Source organism: Balaenoptera physalus (assembly GCF_965194825.1).
Source record: "Balaenoptera physalus genome assembly, chromosome: 8".
NCBI classification, from domain to species: Eukaryota; Metazoa; Chordata; class Mammalia; order Artiodactyla; family Balaenopteridae; genus Balaenoptera; species Balaenoptera physalus.
In genome coordinates this window covers 104,057,568-104,079,924 of record NC_138887.1, presented here as the reverse complement: position 1 = coordinate 104,079,924, position 22,357 = coordinate 104,057,568, and the positions used below count along the sequence as shown (strand labels likewise).

General features: G+C 38.8%; 1 protein-coding gene across 2 annotated transcripts in view; it reads left to right on the top strand.

Moving 5' to 3' along the window:
- The window catches only part of CHCHD3 (coiled-coil-helix-coiled-coil-helix domain containing 3), a 281,079-nt gene that overhangs the window by 161,078 nt on the left and 97,644 nt on the right, over nucleotides 1-22,357 (top strand). For both annotated transcript variants that reach the window (XM_082473146.1, XM_082473145.1), the window contains exon 5: nucleotides 21,963-22,046. In XM_082473146.1, the coding sequence (XP_082329272.1) occupies nucleotides 21,963-22,046 (84 nt within the window). The remainder of the gene's footprint in view (nucleotides 1-21,962; nucleotides 22,047-22,357) is intronic.

The window sequence follows — 22,357 nt, the reverse complement described above, 5'->3', positions numbered from 1 at the left end:
GACTATTGTAAATAGAGCTGCAATGAACATTGTGGTACATGACTCTTTTTGAATTATGGTTTTCTCACGGTGTATGCCTAGTAGTAGGATTGCTGGGTCATATGGTAGTTCAATTTTTAGTGGGGCTACTCTTTGTTGCAGTGCGTGGGCTTCTCATTACAATGGCTTCTCTTGTTGCAGAGTATGGGCTGTAGGCATGTGGGCTTCAGTCGTTGTGGCACGTGGGCTCAGTAGTTGTGGCTCATGGGCTCTAGAGCACAGGCCCAGTAGTTGTGGCGCACAGGCTTAGTTGCTTCATGGCATGTGGGATCTTCCTGGACCAGGGCTCGAACCCTTGTCCCCTGCATTGGCAGGCGGATTCTTAACCACTGCGCCACCAGGGAAGCCCCTTATCTACCTTTTTAACAAAGAGGAGTGGGTCATTTTTCAGCTCAGAACCTTGGGTCAGGCAACAGTTTCCAAGCTGAAATAGTTTTCCTTGTATTTTCCCCATTATCTTCTATTTATGAGAGTTGAATCTGGTTTTCCAATTATGGTAGTTATATAAAGTTTTGTCTTATAATTATTCAACTTTTAAAAGGGAGCTGATTTAAGGAAAAATATCAGGTAAATAGCAGGAGGTCTTCAATGCTGGGAAACTAACATAACAAAAATCCTGAAGGTGATACATGAAGTTCGAATTGATATGGTGTGGTGATGAGTTGCATATAGAGAGAGGGTGCGGAAGAGTTACAGATAGGCCAGGTTTCTAGTCTGGCTGATGTAATTGACATTAATTCTATTATCAAAGATAGAGGAGCTGAAGATGATGAAGTCAGGAGCAACTGAAGGGAGGGGAGGGAATTAAAAGAGGGAATTAAAAAGAGGGAATTAAATTAATGTTTCATTATTAATTTACTCACATTTGCATGTATGTTCAGTTACTTTGGTCAGATTGGGTTTATGAGTAAACTCACTCATTCCAAAAGTGTTCTGCTGGGCAGTTTAAAGTTTTAAACTCTTAACCTGCTTTGGCCAGTGGGTGTAGGGGCAGTTTAGAAAAGAAGGGTTATGCAGAGCCAAAAATCAGTCCCATGAAGTCGGTCCCAAGGCACTAAATCAGTGGGGAAGAGGGCAATGAAAATAATGAAAACAGTTTGGGCTGCTGCACCTTTGGATTCCATGGGCCTTCTTATCGGTCCCTTGATCCATCCAACCATTCTGATGGTTGCTGGGCACAATAGGACACCATGTAAATAGCCTTGTCCTTTCTACCCATGTGATTTCTGAGACTAGTCTTTGCTGAGCTGTGCCTGAGGGTGAACTTGGCCAGCACTCCAGTGATGCTCTGGGGTAGCCCCTGGTTGTTTGGATCAGGTGGCAAGTTGCTACTGGCCACTTCCTGGGCTGATACCCCTTCCCTGATATTGTCCCTGTCAGTACCTGATTCCCAGAGTGTGGGCTGCTTTCTTTCTACCGGCTTCAACTTTGATGTGTTTGTGTAGACACTGGGCATGCCTCTTGGGACTCTGAGCCACTGCTCTGTGTTTGTGGAGCTCCCGTGGCCTCCACCTTTCCTGTCCGTTTTCTCCATGCCCTTTTAACTCTTGGTTCTTTATGGCTCAGAATCGGCTATGCTGTTTTTGGGGCCTAATCTATGATCACATCGCAGCCCCTTAGTTATTTTCCTTTACTTCTGTTAGTTTTCTGTTAATTTTTTCTTCTGTTTGAATCACTCTTCTTTCACCCATAGCATGTTTTGACAGCCAGGATAGTAGTCTAGCAAACTGTCAGCCAACTCCAGTTGATTGTCAGTGCCTGCCTCTAGAACACTGTGTTGGGAGGACTGTGTAGCCCCATTCAGACTCCGTGAGTCAAGGCATTGATGGCTGAGTGACCTCTGCCATGGGCATGGGAGTCAGGGATGGTGACACACTTGCATCTGTCTGCCATCCTGTAGAAGTGTCCTGGACGCATGTAATTGCTAGCCCTTTGCTGATCTAGAATACACTGTTATGTTCAGTGTGCTAAAGTAGAGGGGGTCAGGTTGGATCAAGAGAAATGGAAATAGTAAGCTACCTGCTTTGTTGCATTTCTTGGAACAAGAGAGATGGAGAAAATGACACAGACATGTGTAATATTAAATGAGGAGATATAACTATAAAGGGGGATTTCAGAAATACGCTTTTCTTACCTTTCTCTGTCAACAATCCAGTCCTTGAAATCCCAATAATTCATAAGAATAGAAAGTCGAATAAAGAGCATGCCTTAGTCAAACCTCCCTGTGTCTGTCAGGAACCTGAACCATATAGACAATGTAGGAGGCAGAGGAAATCTTAGCACTCATCCATCCATCCATCCACCAAACCTATATGGAATGTCTGTTACATACTTGCCAGGCTCTGGCCATACGACGATCAGAAGATGTATGTCCCACCCCCAACGAGTTCAGTCTACACATCATTTTTATAGTTATTTATATGCTTGTTTTTTTTTTAATTTTAGAATTTTATTTATTTTTTTATACAGCAGGCTCTTATTAGTTATCCATTTTATACATACTAGTGTATATATGTCACTCCCAATCTCCCAATTCATCCCACCACCCCCCCCCCCCCCAACCACTCTGGCTTGTGTTATTTCTTGATACAAGTTTTTTTTTTACAGGTTAACCTGTATCTGATCATCTTCTCATTCTTGCTCCTGCCCTGTGATGGTTAATTTTATGTGTCAGCTTGACTGGGCTAAAGGATACCCAGGTAGCTAGTAAAAGGTTACTTCTGCGTGTGTCTGTGAGGGGAAGGGATGAGCATCCCGGAACGGGCCAGCACGTTTGTTCAGTACACTGAGGAAAGAGGTCTGCCCCCACCTATGTGGGCGGGCATTGTCCAATCATTTGGGGTCCTGAATGGAACAAAAAGGCGAAGGAAGGGCGAATTGTCTTTCTTCTTGAACTGGGATGTCCATTTCTCTTGCGCTCGAACATTGAAGCTCCTGGTTCTTGGGCCTTCAGGCTCCAGGACCTACACCAGCGCCCCTCCTTGTGTTCTTATACCGTTAGCCTCAGACCGAGAGTCACACTGTCAGCTTCCCTGCTTCTCAGGCCTACCCCACTGACTTTCCCAGTCCTCCAGTTTGCAGACGGCAGATTGTAGGACTTCTCAGCTTTTGTAACTGTGTGAGCCAATTCTAGTAATAAATCTCCTCTTTGATATCTATATATTCTATTGGTTCTGTTTGTCTGGAGAAACCTGACTAACACACCCCTAACCAACAGCATTCTGTACAATGCCTCATACGTAGGAGTTTCTCCATAGCTATTGCTGAATGAATTGTGTGCTGTAGGCTGCTGGGGCCATGAGAGTTTATAAAAGGGAATGGTCAGTAGAGCCTGGCATGGGTGTGTAGAGAAGGTGATAAAGGTAGTTGTGTAATAATGAAGGAGTGGTTGATAAAAGACCATCTTGACCATTCATTGGCCATGTGATTAGGCCAATGCATTTCACCTCTATGACCCTTTGTGTGTTCTACTGTAAAATGGGGGTGATAATTTTGACAGGGTTTGCCTATTTTACTATTTCTGTCTGTGCTGTGCAGTATTCTAGGCATAGCTTTGAGAATTTAATTTAGTCCTGGTGTTGTTTTGAGAATTAAGTGATATTAATGTGAAAAATTTATAAACTCTTTAAGTGCTATACAATTATTAGTTTTTATTAATCTTTGTTATTTGAAGCAGCTTTCCCCAATCTCCTGAGTTCAGAGATCTATCCCTTTGATCTGTCTTCCATTTTGTTGAATTGTCTACAGAACCTAAGGGAGCCAGCCTGGCCTGGACCCAGCACCCAGGACAAGGGTTTAAGCTTCTGACCCATTTCTTGGGGCATCTAAGCCATCTGTTGAAAAGATTGATCTTTTCATTTTAGGAGAGTCTAGAATTTTAACTTTTCAGCCATGCCTTAGAAACCAAAGTCCTTACATGTTAAAGGATTCTTTTAAGATCAGAAGGCTAGTTAAATCATAAGTTAAAAATGGAATACAGGTTACCTTGATTCACATTTTAAAGGTGGCATACTAAATGACATCTCAGTGAAATATCTGAACAAATATTAAAATTAAGATTTTAAAAATTTATATATATATATAAGATTTATATTTTTGTCCTAAGGTTGGGGATTTTATATAGTAGTCTTGTTTAGGGTAAAGGACTTAAACTTAGTGTCAGACTGTAGCAAATTTGAACTTTTTGATGGAAAAACATTGGTACTGGCCATAAGGAAAACTCTCAGTTATATTTTCCCATGTGATGGCAGCATAATTCTCTCAAATACCAGATTTTCAACCATAGACTGCCACTGGTGGTTAAAGAAAATAATTCCTGTGGTGACTGTAGTTAATAATATCGTATTGTATATTTGAAAGTTGCTAAGAGAGTAGATCTTAAAAGTTCTTATCACAAGGAAAAAAACTTTTGTGTAGCGAAGGATTTTAACTAGACTTATTGTGATCATTTCAATCATTATGTTTTGTACCTGAAACTAATATGTCAATTATACTTCAATAAAAAAAAGAAAATAATTCCTAATACCTCATTATGTACCCAGTTGTCCTCCTCTTTAATTAATTATATTTTCCTCTTTATTTTAGAGTGTTTGACATCTTAAATGTATTTCCACATTACATGGTTTCAGTGGTTATTTCTTCTCAGAGATTTTCCATGCATGGCTAACAGTATGCACTGTGTTAATTCTTGCACGTTCCCCTGTGTTGTAGAGCATGGTTTGTTCTTTCAGTTTTGTAGTTCACTGTCCTCTCACTAGAATTTCTGCATTTACTTTATTTATTATTTTTTTATTCATTTTATTTTATTTTTGGCTGCATCGGGTCTTAGTTGCGACACGCAGCATCTTTCCTTGTGGCGTGCAGGCTCTTTGTTGCGGCGTGCAGGCTTCTCTCTAGTTGTGGCATGTGGGCTCAAGTGTCCGTGAGCTCTGTAGTTGTGGCGCACGGGTTCCAGAGTGCATGGGCTCTGTAGTTTGTGGCACGCAGGCTCTCTAGTTCAGGCGCGCGAGCTCAGTAGTTGTGGTGCATGGGCTTAGTTGCCTCGCGGCATGTGGGATCTCAGTTCCCTGACCAGGGATCAAACCCACGTCCCCTGCATTGTGAGGCGAATTCTTTACCACTGGACCATCAGGGAAGTCCATGTACATTTACTTAAGACAGTATTTAGAAAGTGCTGGTGGAAACATAACTGCCATTCAGCACATGTAGGCCTCTATTATTCACACCTGGATCCTTTCAATCGCCCCCTTAATGGCTTCCCCACTGGCATTCTCCCCTCTTTCTAATCCGTCCTATACACCAAGATTAATCTTACTAAAATGCTGTTTTCATTGCACTCAAAAACCTTTAGAGGCACCCCGATGGCCTACAGGATGAAGTCCAGACCTCTTAGCCAGACGGTTAAGTCTTCCTGCAGCCCAGTTCCCACTTATTCTCTGGCCCTCATACTGTAATTCCCTCTTCAACTGATAGGCTTGCCAGGGCCTCCTGTCTTCCCTCCTCTGGACCTCTGTTTACTGTCCCCTTTCTTACAGTGGCCTTTGACTCAATCTCTGCCCGTCTACATCCTACTCATCCAGTTTTCAAGTTCCAGTCCAGCTGATCAGATATTTTATTTCCCTTGCAGCATTCACTGTCCTTATCATATGTTATCTTTTAGTACAGTTGTTTGTTTATACAACCTGTGTGCCGCCCTCCACCCCACTTTGTAAGTTCTTGAAAAACAGCATTTGTAGATAGGGATGGATTGTTGCCAGTTTTATAGCTCCATATGTAAACCGGAGCTTTAGGATTGTGATTTATGGTCATTGAGTGAGATGCTGGTTATTCATTGTATTCTGCTGTGGCTAGTAGGACAGTTGGAGGATCTTCATAAAATAGGTTTCATTGAGTGTTGTCAAATAAATGAATAGATACGTTAAGTTTATTTTGTTCTTCAGATAGGTGAATTATTTTAGCATTTAACTGAACGTGTTAGCATGTATATAGGGTTTGGTTTATTCAGAATGCTCCAGGGTCATTTATGGATGGTCGTGAAGTGTGTGTAGTCTGCTTAGGTCATGCTGTATGCTTAGTTAGAGCTGAGTAAGTTGGTGGCCAGGTCTTTCTACCAAACAAATTGAAACAGTTCTCCAAAGTGTTCCAGGAACTCTTTGGAGAATAGATCAATTAACAATCAGGCTCCCTGACTTTAAACTATATTACAAAGCTACAGTAATCAACATAGTATGGTACTGGCACAAAAACAGAAATATAGATCAATGGTACAGGATAGAAAGCCCAGAGATAAACCCACCCACATATTATCACCTAATTTATGACAAAGGAGGCAAGAACATACAGTGGAGAAAAGACAGCCTCTTCAATAAGCGGTGCTGGGAAAACTGGACAGCTACATGTAAAAGAATGAAATTAGAACACTCCCTAACACCATATACAAAAATATACTCAGAATGGATTAAAGACCTAAATGTAAGACCGGACACTATAAAACTCTTAGAGGAAAACATAGGAAGAACCCTCTTTGACATAAATCACAGCAAGATCTTTTTTGACCCACCTCCTAGAGTAATGAAAATAAAAACAAAAATAAACAAATGGGACCTAATGAAACTTAAAAGCCTTTGCACAGCAAAGGAAACCATAAACAAGGTGAAAAGACAACCCTCAGAATGGGAGAAAATATTTACAAATGAAGCAACGGACAAAGGATTAATCTCCAAAATATGCAAACAGCTCATGGAGCTCAATATCAGAAAAACAACGCAATTTAAAAATGGGTGGAAGACCTAAATAGACATTTCTCCAAAGAAGACATACAGATGGCCAAAAGGCACATGAAAAGCTGCTCAGCATCACTAATTATTAGAGAAATGCAAATCAAAACTACAGTGAGGTATCACCTGACACCAGTCAGAATGGCCATCATCAAAAAATCTACAAACAATAAATGCTGGAGAGGGTGTGGAGAAAAGGGAACTCTCTTGCACTGTTGGTGGGAATGTAAATTGTTACAGCCACTATGGAGAACAGTATGGAGGTTCCTTAAAAAACTAAAAATAGAATTACCAGATGACCCAGCAGTCCCACTACTGGGCATATACCCTCAGAAAACCATAACTCAAAAAGAGCCACATACCACAATGTTCATTGCAGCTCTGTTTACAGTAGCCAGGACATGGAAGCAACCTAAGTGTCCATCGACAGATGAATGGATAAAGAAGATGTGGCATATATATACAATGGAATATTACTCAGCCATAAAAAGAAACGAAATTGAGTTATTTGTAGTGAGGTGGATGGACCTAGAGCCTGTCATACAGAGTGAAGTAAGACAGAAAGAGAAAAACAAGTATTGTATATTAATGCATATATGTGGAATCTAGAAAAATGGTATAGATGAACCCATTTGTAGGGCAGGAATAGAGACGTAGACATAGAGAATGGACATGTGGACATGGGGAGAAGGGGAGGGTGGGACGAATTGGGAGATTAGGTTTGACATGAATACACTACCATGAGTAAAATAGATAGCTAGTGGGAACCTGCTGTATAGCACAGGGAGCTCAGCTCGGTGCTCTGTGACAACCTAGATGGGTGGGGTCGGGGGGGTAGGAGGGAGGTCCAAGCGGGAGGGGATATGTGTATAAGTATAGCTGATTCAATTCATTGTACAGCAGAAACTAACACAACATTGTAAAGCAATTTTACTCCCATAAAAAAAAAGTTTTATGTTGCATTTCATCACTTGAAGATGCAGGCTACCTCAGGTGACAGAAAGCTCCAACAGGACAAAAGATAGCTGTTTGCAAAGACCAGCTAAGCAGTCTTTTTACACACATTCAGCCAGTTGTCAGTTCTTCCTTGATGGTGTCTATCATTACTGCTTGTATTCATCTGACACCAGACTAAAAGAATAAAGGAAAAAGATGGGGGGACTTGGGAGGGAATTCCTTCAGAGCTCAAACCAGGCTTGTCAAGGGCACAGTGTCTGGTTTTTAATAATCTCATATGCCGTTTGGAGTTTATTATTAGTAAAATATAAACCTATTTCTTAGAACTCTTTTATTTTTGGGAAGATTATGAAATGTCACTTATGCTCTTCTTTCAGAAAAGTGGTGGAGGGGGGTGTTAACTTGCTAAATGTCATTATACTGCTTGTTTTCAGTTTCAGATTAATAGCAGGTGGTAGCCATTTTTTCAAAGCAAACGGGCTGTCTTTTTAGTTCAGTTAGAAAAAAGCACTAATTCTTTACTGTCGCCTGGAATAGTCTGTTCAAGGTAACAAATGTCAAGGATCACAGAACACTTTAAAAAATAGAAAAGCTGGCCAATATTGTAAATTTTTAAAGAACCAACGCTGAGCTTTCAGCAAAATATTTACCATACTAAATAAGTTACACTTCTTGGTATTTATGCTTAACATATATGTCTATTATTTTTAGTGAATATATTTTCATGCAGCTATTTTGATTTGTGGTCTGTAATATCTTTGTCCACTTCTGCAGTGCTCATTTCAGATAGTAAATGCCCCTGGAAAGGAATTGCATCTTAGAAGCTCTGTAGATGATCACCTATGCAAATATAGCTTTTAAACATATATGGGGTTTTTTTGGGGGGGGGGTCGGTGATGTTAGGTTTGGAATAATAATAATTTTTATTTTTGGATTCAATTTTCTTATTCACAGGCAGGTTTTTAAAGAGTATCTGAGATACTGTTTAGTATGCCAGTGTTAAATGTGAGTCAGGATAACCTATATTCTCTCCTTAACTCATGACTAAGTAGCTTTATGATCTCATGAGAGTAGAGCTGTCCCAGAATTAGATCTTTAACATCTGAGGACCTTAGTTTGTAAGGTATATTCCTGCTTCAAATGTATATGATTCTTTCTCCTTTTGTCTGAGTGTTTTTGGTAACTGATAAATATGGCATCAAATGTCTTTCACGGTTTGTTATTAAGATCATCATTTTTCGAGTACTTGGTTTTAGTGGCTTTGAGAGTGGGGGTCACTTTCCTCTGAGCTGCAGTCTGATCACTTAACTTCTCAGTCTGAACTGTTGCTAGGAGCTTTCTAGCATCTGATCAAATGATGGATGAATGAAAATCATACTCACAGGAGGATGATTGTTAAGCCAGAAAGATAATATATAATTAAAATGATAGCCATAACCGTAAAGCAGGCAGGATATCATGTCAAATAGTTAATAATATTCTGACTTCCCAGCAGGCAAAACCAAATCAAAATTACAAGGTTGCTTTTTATTTCTTGGGTCCAGACCTACGGTGGGGTCTACTTAATGAGCTCTAGTGGGAAGGGTCAGAAACTGTTTCATGACACAACTCTTCCGGTTGTAGAATTCAGGGAAGTCTCTTGTCTGCAGCTGTTTCCTAAACTATAATAATAAATGGATAAGTAAGCATATTAATAAACAAACAAAGTGGGTGTAGTGAGGCTTTATAATGTGATTTCATTTCTGTGTTTGTGAGGCTTTTCTAATGTGATTATGTAGTTTTAGGTCTTTAAAAGTGATATAGGATGTTAAAAATTATACATTGACATTTTGGTTATGTCTGTTTTTGAGTTTCTTGTTAGCAAACCTCTGGTGAAAGGTACTCCCCAGTGTGCCAAGGAATTCTGGAATTTGTGATTCCAGAGTTCTCTGCTTCATATGGTCCTTCCACACCAGTATACCAATAAGGATGAGAACAAAGCTAAGTCTGAGCTAGCTAGGCTTGATGAATGAGTCAGAAAGAGGTCTGATTCAGCATGGCCCCTGTGATGGGCAGTAATGGCGGTTTTTTCGTACTTCTGTAACGAGCTCCAGGAACCAAAGTGGATTATTTACATCCTCTCCTGTGTACTCCTTTGCTTTCCAGCTGGATGATTCATGGTTTGGGTTCATTCTCTTCTTTCCATTCCCCTCTAGGACTTCTTTCCCTTCTTGCTTTGTTCAAGCTTGAGTTTATCACTAGTTATTCCCACAGTCTCATCTCTCAACCTCTTTTCCTTGGTCAGTTAAACTGGAGACTTCATACAGAGACTAAAGATTTTATGTATGTATGTGTGTATGTATATTGAAGCATAGTTGATTTACAATAGCATGTAAGTTTCAGGTGTACAGCACAGTGATTCAGTTATACGCATATATACATTTTTTAAAGATTCTTTCCCCTTATAGGCTATTACATAATATTGAGTATAGTTCCCTATACTATACAGTAGGACCTTGTTGTTTATCTATTTTATACATACTAGTGTATATATGTTAATCTCAGCCTCCTAATTTATCTCTCCCCCCCACCCCACTTTCCCTTTTGGTAACCATGACTTTGTTTTATGTGTCTGTGAGTCTCTTTCTGTTTTGGAAATAAGTTCATTTTCTGTTTTGGAAATAAGTTCATTTATGTCTTTTTTTTTTTCCTTTTAGATTCCACATATAAGTGATATCATATGATAGTTGTCATTTTCTGTCTGACTTCACTTAGTATGATACTCTAGGTCCATCCATGTTGCTGCAAATGGCATGATTTCATTCCCCTTTTTCATGGCTTAGTAGTATTCCATTGTATATATACACCGCGTCTTCTTTATCCATTCATCTGTCAACTTCATATAGAGGCTAAAGAGTTTTAAAAATCCCCTCATTATCAGGTTTGGGGGAAAATGGGATGTCTTGAAGGGCCAAGCACTCCTTCATACTTTCATTACCAGTGGCCATTGCTGAGGATATTTTAAAATATAATTTTTATCCTTCTAATACTTTTCCAGTTACAGTTTTCCCTTGGTGTACAGTGACGTCACATCTCATTTAAGGATTTAGTTTTAACATCAGCGTGTGAATTTTATTTGCTGGTTATACCTTAATAAAGCTAAAAAAAATCCACATGTGAAGCAAAGATTCCCTTTGTTAACCTTTACTCTTAAGAGTCCAGCATTGCTATCTTTCTCCCATTATCGGGTCGGTAGGTTTCTTTGGTTAAGCACTAGATGGAGTGTTGGCTTTCAGTTAAGGATTTTGCGAATGACAGCTACCTTGAACCGCTAGCATTTCATTCACTGGGAAGAGTTGGGGCATGCAGGAGATGAGACAGGCTGAGAGTAGAGCTGGCCCAGGCTTGTGGGATGGGTGGGATCCTGCACACTACGTGAACTTTTTTCGCTCGCCTCTTTAACCTGAGTAGTTGGAGTTGCATAAGCTAAGCGTGCATGTGATGTAGTTCCACTGTACTGTCTTCTTTAAAGCACCATAAATGAGATGAGGATGCCCAATATCCTTTTCTTTTTTTTTTAAGTTATTTTTATTTATTTATTTTTTAATTTTTGGCAGCGTTGGGTCTTCGTTGCTGTGCGCAGGCATTCTCTAGTTGTGGTGAGCGGGGCTACTCTTCGTTGCTGTGCGCAGGCTTCTCATTGCGGTGGCTTCTTGTCACGGAGCGCGGGCTCAGTAGTTGTGGCTCGCGGGCTCTAGAGTGCAGGCTCAGTAGTTGTGGCACATGGGATTAGTTGCTCCGTGGGATGTGGGATCTTCCCGGACCAGGGCTCGAACCTGTGTCCCCTGCATTGGCAGGTGGATTCTTTTTTATTTATTTATTTTTGACTGCATTGGTTCTTTGTTGCTGCACGCGGGCTTTTCTCTAGTTGCGGTGAGCGGGGGCTACTCTTCGTTGCGATGCGTGGGTGTCTCATTGCGGTGGTTTCTCTTGTTGCAGAGCACGGGCTCTAGGCACGTGGGCTTCAGTAGTTGTAGCACGCGAGCTCAGTAGTTGTGGCTCACGGGCTTAGTTGCTCCGTGGCATGTGGGATCTTCCCGGACCAGGGCTCGAACCCGTGTCCCCTGCATTGGCAGGCAGATTCTTAACCACAGCGTGGCAGGTGGATTCTTAACCACTGGACCACCAGGGAAGTCCCCAATATTCTGAACGTAGTCATTTCTTGGTAGAAAATGAGAGCTAGTGGGATTTGGTTTAACAGCAGTGAATTGAACTTGTTTTAGAAAGTGGCCCATTCAATGGCTTATAACACCAATCTGTTCTGCAGCTGAATTTGATAATAAAAGCCCCTTCCTGATCTCAGTCCTTATAATCACACAGTAGTTTTATTGAATATGGCCCTTTTTAGCACATTTTCCTCTTTCAATTATAATTCTTATCCTTAAAGTTTCTGAGCTTACTAACGATTCTCTGACACAGAGTCCTTATTTGTTTACTTTATAGAACTTGGGCTTCTGGAACTTTGTTTTCTATGCAGTTGCTGAATTTAATTACACATGGTCTTTTAGACTTGATGCATGTTTGCATTCCATAGACATTTAGGAGCTAAAGCTAGTCTCATTAGAGAAGATAAAAGCTGCATATTTGAGAAGTCTGAATCCCTAACAGTTCATTTCACTTTTGCCTCAGCATTTATTTACTGTTTCTTATGTGCTGAGTATCGTGATGGTGTTCTTTTTTTAAAATGGTTGTTGGGAGAGGAGCATAGAATATATGACACTGAGCAAATGAGGTGATGTGTTTCAGCACCTTTCATGTTGAAATATCACGTTGCTTTGTAATGTGAAACTTGTAATTGTAAATTACAATGGAATCATAACATGCCTGTTCTTAGGAATGTTCTATAAAATGTTTAACAAAAGGTCTGGTATTGTCACTGCCCAAGCAGAGCAAATGTGAAACAACCAGTGCCAGTGCTTGTCAGTTCTGCCTGATCTGAACATCGGTTACATGGATTCATAACCTTATGTTTTATATGGGCATTGATTCTGTTTTTAGAGAGCCATGCAAAAGCCAGGACCTATGTACCTGTTTTGTGCTTTTCCTACTTAGTTCAAAAAGAATGAATTAAAACTTCCAATTTCTTCTCTCACTGGGATATGATTAACTACCTTACATACATGTGAGCCACTCTCATTGCTTTTCTACATTATACCTTTGCAGGCAGCCCTACAACCAGGTTATAACGTGAGCAAGTCTCCATCCCTGTTCTACAATACATGCAGACATTTACTCAACAAAAATTTATTAGCAAGCAGGTACAAAATGGTTCATACAACTTGTCCTGTGAAACTCAGTGAAGTCCCAGTTGTCTCTTCTTCTAAGTGCTCTTTGCAGGGAAGGGTCACATGAGGCAGAGGAGGCTGCTGATAGTTGGCCTTAGACAGCCAGCAGTCCTCTTAAAACAGTGGTTCTCAGCAGGGGAAGTTTGCCTCCTGGGGGACATTTGGCAAAGTCTGGAAGCATATTTGGTTTTCATAGCTTGTGGGGGCAGTGCTACAGGCATCATAGAGGCCAGGTACGCTGCTAAACGTTCTGATGCACAGGACAGCTCTCCTCAGTAAGGAGTGATCTGGCCCAAAGTAGCAGTGGTGCCAAAGGTGAGAATCTCTGCCCTAAACCAAAGGCTGCACACAGGACTGTTTAGAGATCAAGCCTGAGGCACCCTCCCTATAGTTGAAGCTACAGGCCTTGTTCCCATCGCCTTGAATATTCTCATAACTTGTTCACACAGCAGGTATAGGAGTATCTTTATAATATGTTAGCTAACCCTTATATCTTTTCCATAGTTTTCATTTTACTGATAGAACATCTAACATTTATCATGCTAGTTAACGAACCATTTTCGCTAATAAAATCTTATTTCCAACAGTCACTGTGCTAACTAGCAAAACATCGTTGTTGATCAAGACATGGATGAGTGAAGCCCTAGTTGTAGCAACCCCTACTTTTTGAGCGTCCAAATTTGAATTTTCGATAAGAATACTTGCTGATCGCTTCTGGATTGTGCATTCTTGACTAATATGCTGGCAGCACCTATTTCAGAGCTTAATCTAAGTAATGTGTACGCATACTATCACACTGAGTATGCTGTAGTACTTTGAAGTAAATCTCGCATCCTGTGACAGATTTGTTTCCCAGAAGCTGTCTACTTAACCTCTCCTACAGACTCTTCCCCTCGATGCACTTAATTTCATTTTGGCTACCCTGTCCTGAGTGTTTCCTTTGTGGAAGAGAGAGGAGTAAATCTCTTTTCTTATCTTTGAGAGTCTAAAGTTGAGGACAGGAACAGTGGGTAAGTAAACATGTGTAATATAAGACAAAGTCAAAAACAGATGCCCCAAGAGACATGTGGAAAAGTTTTATTAGGTGTAAAAGTGTGAGAGGCAGCAAGGTATGACATGGCAAAAACCACATGGAGGAAGAACATTCAAAAGGAGTTTTGGCACTTGGGTAGGGGTCTGGACTGGGTCAGTGCATGGTCACCTGCTGATGTAGCAGTGCTAAAATGGGCATCCAGGTCTCCTGACTCCCCACCAAGTGGATTTCCGAGTACGTCATAGTGCTAGTAAGTTCTGAATTACACTGGAAAGCTGGAGAAGTAAATGTATGGTTTAAAAATGTTTTTTCCTCTCTAAAGCTATAGAAGAAAGTTTGTAAAATTGTTTCTGATTTCATCTAGCACTTGATTTTGCTGCTTTTGTCAAGTAGCACAATGTGCACAAATGTTATGAGAGAACTACTGGAAAAATTTAAAGCAAAGTACCACTAGGTCGCTTTCTGTTCTAATTTATGTACCTGACAACCTCCTCACTTCATTGTTGGTTTACTTTTTTCTAAAAGGAGCATTTATTTATTTATTTATTTATGGCTGCGTTGGGTCTTCGTTGCTGCGTGTGGGCTTTCTCTAGTTGTGGCAAGCGGGGGCTACTCTTCGTTGCGGTGCATGGGCTTCTCATTGTGGTGGCTTCTCTTGTTGCGGAACGTGGGCTCTAGGTGCGCGGGCTTTAGTAGTTGTGGCATGCGGGCTCAGTAGTTGTGGCTTGTGGGCTCTAGAGCACAGGCTCAGTAGTTGTGGCGCATGGGCTTAGTTGCTCCGTGGCATGTGGGATATTCCCGGACCAGGGATTGAAGCCGTGTCCCCTGCCTTGGCACACTGTGCCAACAGGGAAGTCCTACTTTTTTAATTTGAAAAACCACCTATCTTTGCCTTTGCTCTCTTTTCAAGAGAATAGGCAGATATGCCCCCGAATGGCAGGGGACATATTGGATAGGCTGTTTCCAGTAAGTTATCATTATGAAAAAGCTGACATGTGGACCAGGGTCTTGAAGCTCTTTTTGGGAAGACAAAATAAACCGAAACAAATGGATTTGATCAAATCCTGGGGGTTTGGATGTGACTTTCAGACTTCAGATCAAGAAGTCTTTTGGAAGAATGGTCTTTGTCTTTCATCTCTTGGCCTGTATTCAACTTCCATCAGGTCTTAATGTGTTAGTGGACATAATATTTCAGGCTGGGGTTTGCTCATAGCTTGTGCTTAATGCCTCTAAGTAGTTACTGAAAATTATGGTAAAGTTGATAATAGGATGGGCATCGTTCAGGTTCACGTAGATGAGTTACCCTTTTGAAGGTCACCTTCTGGTGTGGTTTGGAAAACAGTGCTTTGAGTATAAGTCTTTGTTTATTAATGCCACTTGATAAAGGCTCAGTGAACCCTATGTAATTTCTCATTTGTAACAAAAGTCTAGTATTCAGCTAATTGAATACATGGCCACTTTAGTTATTTTGTTACGGCTAATTGATATTCACAGTGATCATGTCTATTTCTTCTAAATGTAGTATTGCCTTATAAGTTTATGGTTCAACCCCTTTGGATATTTCCATTCTTCCTCTCTGTTACATGTCAGCATATAATTTTATTTTCATTTGTATTGTGGTTTATATGTAGTTCTGACACAGAATAAAAGCTCTTTTCCCTGCTCTTATTTGCCTGTTTGAGTTGATAGATACATAGGTTGATTTTTGCCTACCGCAGATTATCCATATGATTGTGAAAGGTTAAATCTTTCCCAGTTCATTATATGTGTGTGTCAGATGTGTTATAAGATTTAGAACGATAGGAAGTGTAGTTATAGGGATTTCCTATTTAGATTGATTTAGAGTTGTTACCTTTTCTCAATCCTAGTAATTTCTGGCTTCATAACATCACCCCATGGAAAATTGAGCTGATACCTTCTTTTTATTCTACCTCGAGCTATTAAAATTGAACACTGGCACTTCAAGAAACTTTGTCATTTAAAATGTACAAGCTTTCCTGTAGCACAGAATCTTCCCATACATGCCTTGTACTTGATGTGTGAAGTCACAGTACTGCCTCTGAGCTAGGTGATTATGATGTCACTGTGTTCCCAGCGCTGTGCACCCTGTGCCGTATCTCAGTCCCCAGGAGCAGCCAGGCATAAGAGGGCTGAGTTAACATGCCAAAAAGTTGTTGCTATGAAGACTTCTCTAGGAACATACGTGGAAAGGTACATGGAAAGCTACCTTTATTGTCATAGACGTAATCCCACTTTTTACTTCTCTTGGCCTTATATCCTTTGTTGTAAACACCTTCAGGTCTCTTCTGAAAAGAGGCGAGTCTTTAAGGAAATAAATATGTGTTGTGTACTTCATTTTGAATCTGGCTACCAACACTGAGTGAAAACATCAAAATGTTTATGTGTTGGGTTTCTTAAAACTTGATTTCCTTATTTTCCTTCTCTTGTATATGGGATGCTCTTGTTTTCCGTAATGATCCACTTAGGCATTTTCTGTCATGTTTTCAAGCCCAATCACGTTATCCCAAATCTAACAGGATCTGAAAACTAATGAGTACACATTGCCTCTCTAGGAGGAATAGCAAACAGGAGGCGGGTGGAAAATTTTATATCCATTTTTTCCCCTAAGAAACGATTCTGCTATAACAGTGAATAATGTTTTAATCCTCTTTGTTTTCATTTGTTCGTGTACAGTGATTCCATGTCTGTTAGAGTTATACATAGAAGTTTTATTCCTTGCAGTTGGTTTACCACTTTTACTTAAGTTGCGTGTGACTCTCCATCCTCGGCAGCTATTAGCGTAGTCAGTGCATCCCAGGCTTATGTAACTTTCAGGATTCATTTGTGTGACTTTCCCTCCCAGCCTCACATTAACTGTTTCAAAGCAATGTGCCACTGAGGTGTTGTGGCCATCTTTCTTGCTCTGTTATTGTCCCCAGTAGATCTCAGACTATTGATTCTGTTGACAGTCGAGGGAGGGATTTGTGTTGTTAGCCTGTGGTTGGGTGTTTTCAGGGCTTTGGAGGTAGTTCCTCTTCAGTATTCATATCTGACCTTTTGGCATGTTGCTTTAAAAAAAATTCCAAGGATTATGTCTTAGAAAAGTGAATATGGATATTTCTGCATATCCTTTATTTAGGTTGTAATCAGCCTCTCAAAATTAAATTTGGTGGTTGGTGTAGTCCATATTAGGCTGAAGCAGTATACTTGTGGTATTGAATTCTTAGTGTTTTCTAAATAGCTGTAATAGAATATCTGTTACATTTTCTTTGCTTAAAAAAAGAAATCTCACTGTGCAACTATATGTGAACAAAAGCAACATTATTTAGTGAAAATGTTTTAAGAACCATGGTGGGTAATGTCATGCATTTAGTGGGGGAGAGAATCAAGTGCTAACACATTAAATAAGCATGTAGCAGGTAAAATAATTTCCATGCTATAAATAACTGTTCAAGTTGTTAAATTTTTTTGGTTGTTAATATAATCGCTGAATCACTCACTCTTACAGCTTTTGTACCATGTTATGTTTCCATCTGATAGTCAAGGATAAATGTATGTGATATGTTTAAAAAATATTTTTTTGATTAAAGAAGTATGACTGTTATAGAAATTTTGGAAAATAGAGAATGGTCTAAGTAAGAAAACTGTCCCACTATGCGTATCATATCCACTGTTAACATCTTAGCATACGTTACACTTTTCCTATGTCTACATAACTGGATGCACAACTTTCCCTGTCCTTCCCTTCTGTCCCCTACCCCTGTTTATTAACCAAAATTAGGAACTCAGTGTACATGGTAATTTGTGACCATTCTCTCCCCCTTTAATATTTTGAGTTAAAAAATCAATTATTCTATTAAAACATTATTTTTTAATGGGTCTCAATGTTTAATCATTATGGCTAGACTGAAATCTTTATAATAAATATCCTGTTGTTGGACCATATCTTATTTACACAGACCTCTGTTGTTCCCACTTTTTTGTTGCTTTAAATAATGTTGGCTGCATTTTCTTAGATATGTTTGTGTGCTTTTCTTAATATTTCCTAGGATTAAATGCCTAGAAGTGAAATTGGCTAACTGATGTGCAAATTAACAGTAGTAGAGATATACACACACACATCCATGTATTTATATAGTTGTTTTTATAAATTTTAATATGCTTTATTTAGATCGACTTAAAATGTTTATACAGTTAAATTCATTCTTTGTGATATAGAGTTGTTTGAGTTTTGACAAATGCATGCACTTATCTAACCACCACCATAATCAAGAAGCAGAATAGTTCCCTCACCTCAAAAAATTCCCTCCTTTGTCTTTTGACTACAAAGTGTGTTTATTTTTAATATGGAAAATATAAAGAAAAATAATTGGAAACTATCCATAAGCTTACCACCCTGCTATAACTTCTGTTGAATATCCTTCTGGTCTTTTGTTTTCTTCTTCTTCCCTACAAAAAAGATCATACTGTCCTTTCTGTTTATAGTCTTTTTCTTTTTCTTACTTAGTATATATTGAGTATATTTTAATTTAACTGTTAGATTGGTTTTTTTGTCTTTTTTTTTGGCTGTGTTTGAGTCTTTGTTGCTGCGTGCAGGCTTTCTCTAGTTGCGGAGAGCGGGGGTTACTCTTAGTTGAGGTGCTCAGCCTTCTCATTGCGGTGGCTTCTCTTGTGGAGCATGGGCTCTAGGTGCGCGGGCTTCAGTAGTTGATACACATGAGCCCTAGGGCGCGCGGGCTCAGTAGTTTTGGCACATGGGCTTATTTACTCCGCAGCATGTGGGATCTTCCCGGACCAGGGATCAAACCCGTGTCCCCTGCATTGGCAGGTGGATTCTTAACCACTGTGCCACCAGGGAAGTCCCTAGATTGGTTTTTGTTTTTGTTTTTGTTTCCTTGCAATTCTAAATAATCTTAACATGAATATCTTTGCATGTTGCCATAATTACTTAAGTCCTAAAAGTGGAGTGTTTAGATCTCAGTGCATATGTACAGTTTTCAAACTTATTTACATTTTGTCAAATGGATTTTTAAAATACTTGTGCCAGTTTACATTCTGACAGACAGTGTCTTGAAGAGCATGTTTTTCCTGTATCCTGGGCAATATTATTTTTATATTTTTAAATTTGATAGATGGATTATGGAATTTTGTTATTTTAATTTTCATTTTTTGATTTCTTGTGGGGTTGGGTTTTTTTTTAATGTGTTTATTATTTACTGTTTTGTGTGAATTGCCAGTCTATGTCATTTGCATGTTTTTCTCTTGGCTCTTTTGGGGAGCAGGGTGGGGTGGAGGGCTTATTTTTTAAGTGCTCTATATGTTAGTAACACTAATTTCACAGTTAGAGGTTGGTATTTCTTTGTTATTTGCTTATTCATTTTATTTAATGTTTTTTTATTTAATGGAGGTTCTCATAAATCCATTCTTTTGCATTTCCTTTATATTTTGGAGGTATGTGTTGAATTTAGAAAGATCTTTTCTCTTTAGATCATATAGTCATGAATATTTTCTTCACACTTTATCAAAAATTCTTTCTCCATTTACTTTTTCTTTTATATTCCTGACAGACTAGTGAGGTTTTTACTGTGCTGTATCAGGGAGTCATAGATTATGTACTTGCATATACATGTATTTTTATCTAATTTCAATATTTTGTTTTTTAATTATTCCTGTGCTTCCAAGCAGCATGAACTTTTCATTGAAATCTTCTATTCACACTGTAATAGCACAGTCACATTTAAATGTGTGCCAAGTTTAAGCAAGTCCTCTTATTTTTTTCCCCATTGCTGTCTTTGGTGTGCGTTTTAGATACTACCTATCAGATTTCTTGGTTGACATTAGGGGAAAAAAAAGTACTTACATTGTTAAATAACTGTTTCTTTGTTTTTAACATGCTGCAGGATATTGAAGTCAAAGTAAGTAGCAAAACAATGACCTACAACAAACGAGCCAATGGGTTCACCTAAATTAAGCATATTATGACAGTCACCCTTACACCGGTTGAACCAGGCGACCCTTGATCATGTTGCAAAGAAAATATGGCACAAGAATGGGAATGCCAAAATATATACTTCTGTTATTACTTAAAATTACTAGTCAGGCATGTATTCAACATTCATTGAACAAAAAATATGTTAAAAACTTTTCTAACATGGTGTATTGTAGGGAGTTCTGTTCTCTCAGAGATAAAGGTCACTTAAACATAATAAAAATAGAAACAACAGTTTAAGAAATGCATTTTTTCATTCTCTTTTCCCGCCAGTTTTATTGAGATATAATTGACATACAGCACTGTATGAGGTTAAGGTGCACAGCATAATGATCTGACTTGCATCATCATGAAATGATGACCACAATTAGTTTAGTGAACATCCATCATCTCGTACAGATACAACATTAAAGAAATAGAAAAAAAAATGCTTTTCCTTGTGAACTCATAGGATTTACCCACTTACGAACTTTCATTTATAAGGTAGAGCAGTATTAATTATCTTATCATGTTGAACATTACATTCCTAATATTAATTTATCTTACAGCTGGAAATTTGTACCTCTTGACTACCTTCATCTAATTCCCCCTCCCCTCTCCCCACATCTCTGGTAACCACAAATATGATCTCTTTTTCTATGAGTCTTTTTGTTCGTTTGTTTTGAAGTATAATTGACGTACAACACTGTGTTAGTTCCTGGTGCACACCATAGTGATTCGATATTTCTGTACATTACAAAATGATCACCATGATAAGTCTAGTTGCCATCTGTCACCATACAAAGATATTAACTAAATTATAGACTACATTCCCCACACTGTACATTTCACATTTGTGAATCATTTATTTTGTAACTGGAAGTTTGTGCCTCTTAATCTCCCTCACCTATTTCTTTCCTCCCCCATACCCCTCCCCTCTGACAGTCTGTTTCTTCTCTGTAACTATGACTCTGTTTCTGTTTGGTTATGTTTGTTCATTGTTTTGTTTTGTAGATTCCACATGTAAGTGAAATCATACAATATTTGTCTTTCTCTGTGTGCCTTATTTTACTTAGCATAATACCCTCTAGGTCCGTCCATGTTGTTCCAAATGGCAAGATTTCAAAGAAATGCATTTTTAAACTTAGCTTGAAAAACATTCAAAAGTAAGCATCTTTATCATTTTTTTCAAGATTAAATATTTTATTACTTGATTTTTAATTTTGTAATAAAAAAGATCTTATGAATTAGAAGTGGGATAACTAAGAGTTTTTAAATTACTTTTATTATTTTATTATTAATTATTTAAAATTATTCAAATAAACAAATACAATAGTTTTTGCCCTTTTTGCCAAAGACAGCTACTTCATTAGAAAGGAAGTAGACCAATACATGTGTTTATATGCTGGTTTCACTGGGTAGGTTAAGGGTTCTCAAACGTTAAGGTTGATGTACAAAATCTTATATAGGCGTTTTCTTGTGGTTATCGCTCCAGAAAGCTGGTTAATAACCACGTGTCTTATACCTGGAATAAAATCAAAGTTCTATTGTGCAAAATATTAATCCTTGAAATTACTCTTCGAAAGAGAAGTTAAATAAAACTGTCTGTGCTGTATTCTGACATTATCAAAAACACTTGGACAAAGTAGGACACACCTGTTACAGTTAACAACAAGTGCAATGCAGACTCATTCTTTACATTTAGGTGCAGCAGTCCTCATCTTATTAATGTTTTTTCTATGGCAGAGACCTAATAGATTGCAAAAATCTTCATCTTTGAATACTTATTTCTAATGTAATTTATACTTCTGCTTTGCTGTTACTGCTTTTTCTTCATATAGTATATTCTTCATTTCTTTTTTTAGGCTAAGCAGCTGGAAGAGAAAGATCGGATGATAAAGAAGCAGGATGCATTCTACAAAGAGCAGCTGGCTAGACTGGAGGAGAGGGTATGACTATTTCTTGTCAGTGATTCTCTTCTTTTACCACATTTGCAGTGTTCCCATGTATATATTTAAAAATCAGTACCTTAGCACTGTAACTGCTTTTTCTTGTTAAAAAGTGGCCAGGAAATGAAGACGCCAAGCATGCAGATCATTCTCGAAGATAATGTCATTTTTACTTTGGTAGTTTTGCGTATTGTTGTGTTGTTTGTTCATTGATGCATTTTACTACTAAGGAACTGCTTCCAAATATGTTTCCCTGTATGTTTAGAAACTGCATTGTCTCCAGGTCAAACAGTAGAGTGCTGCTGTTGGCT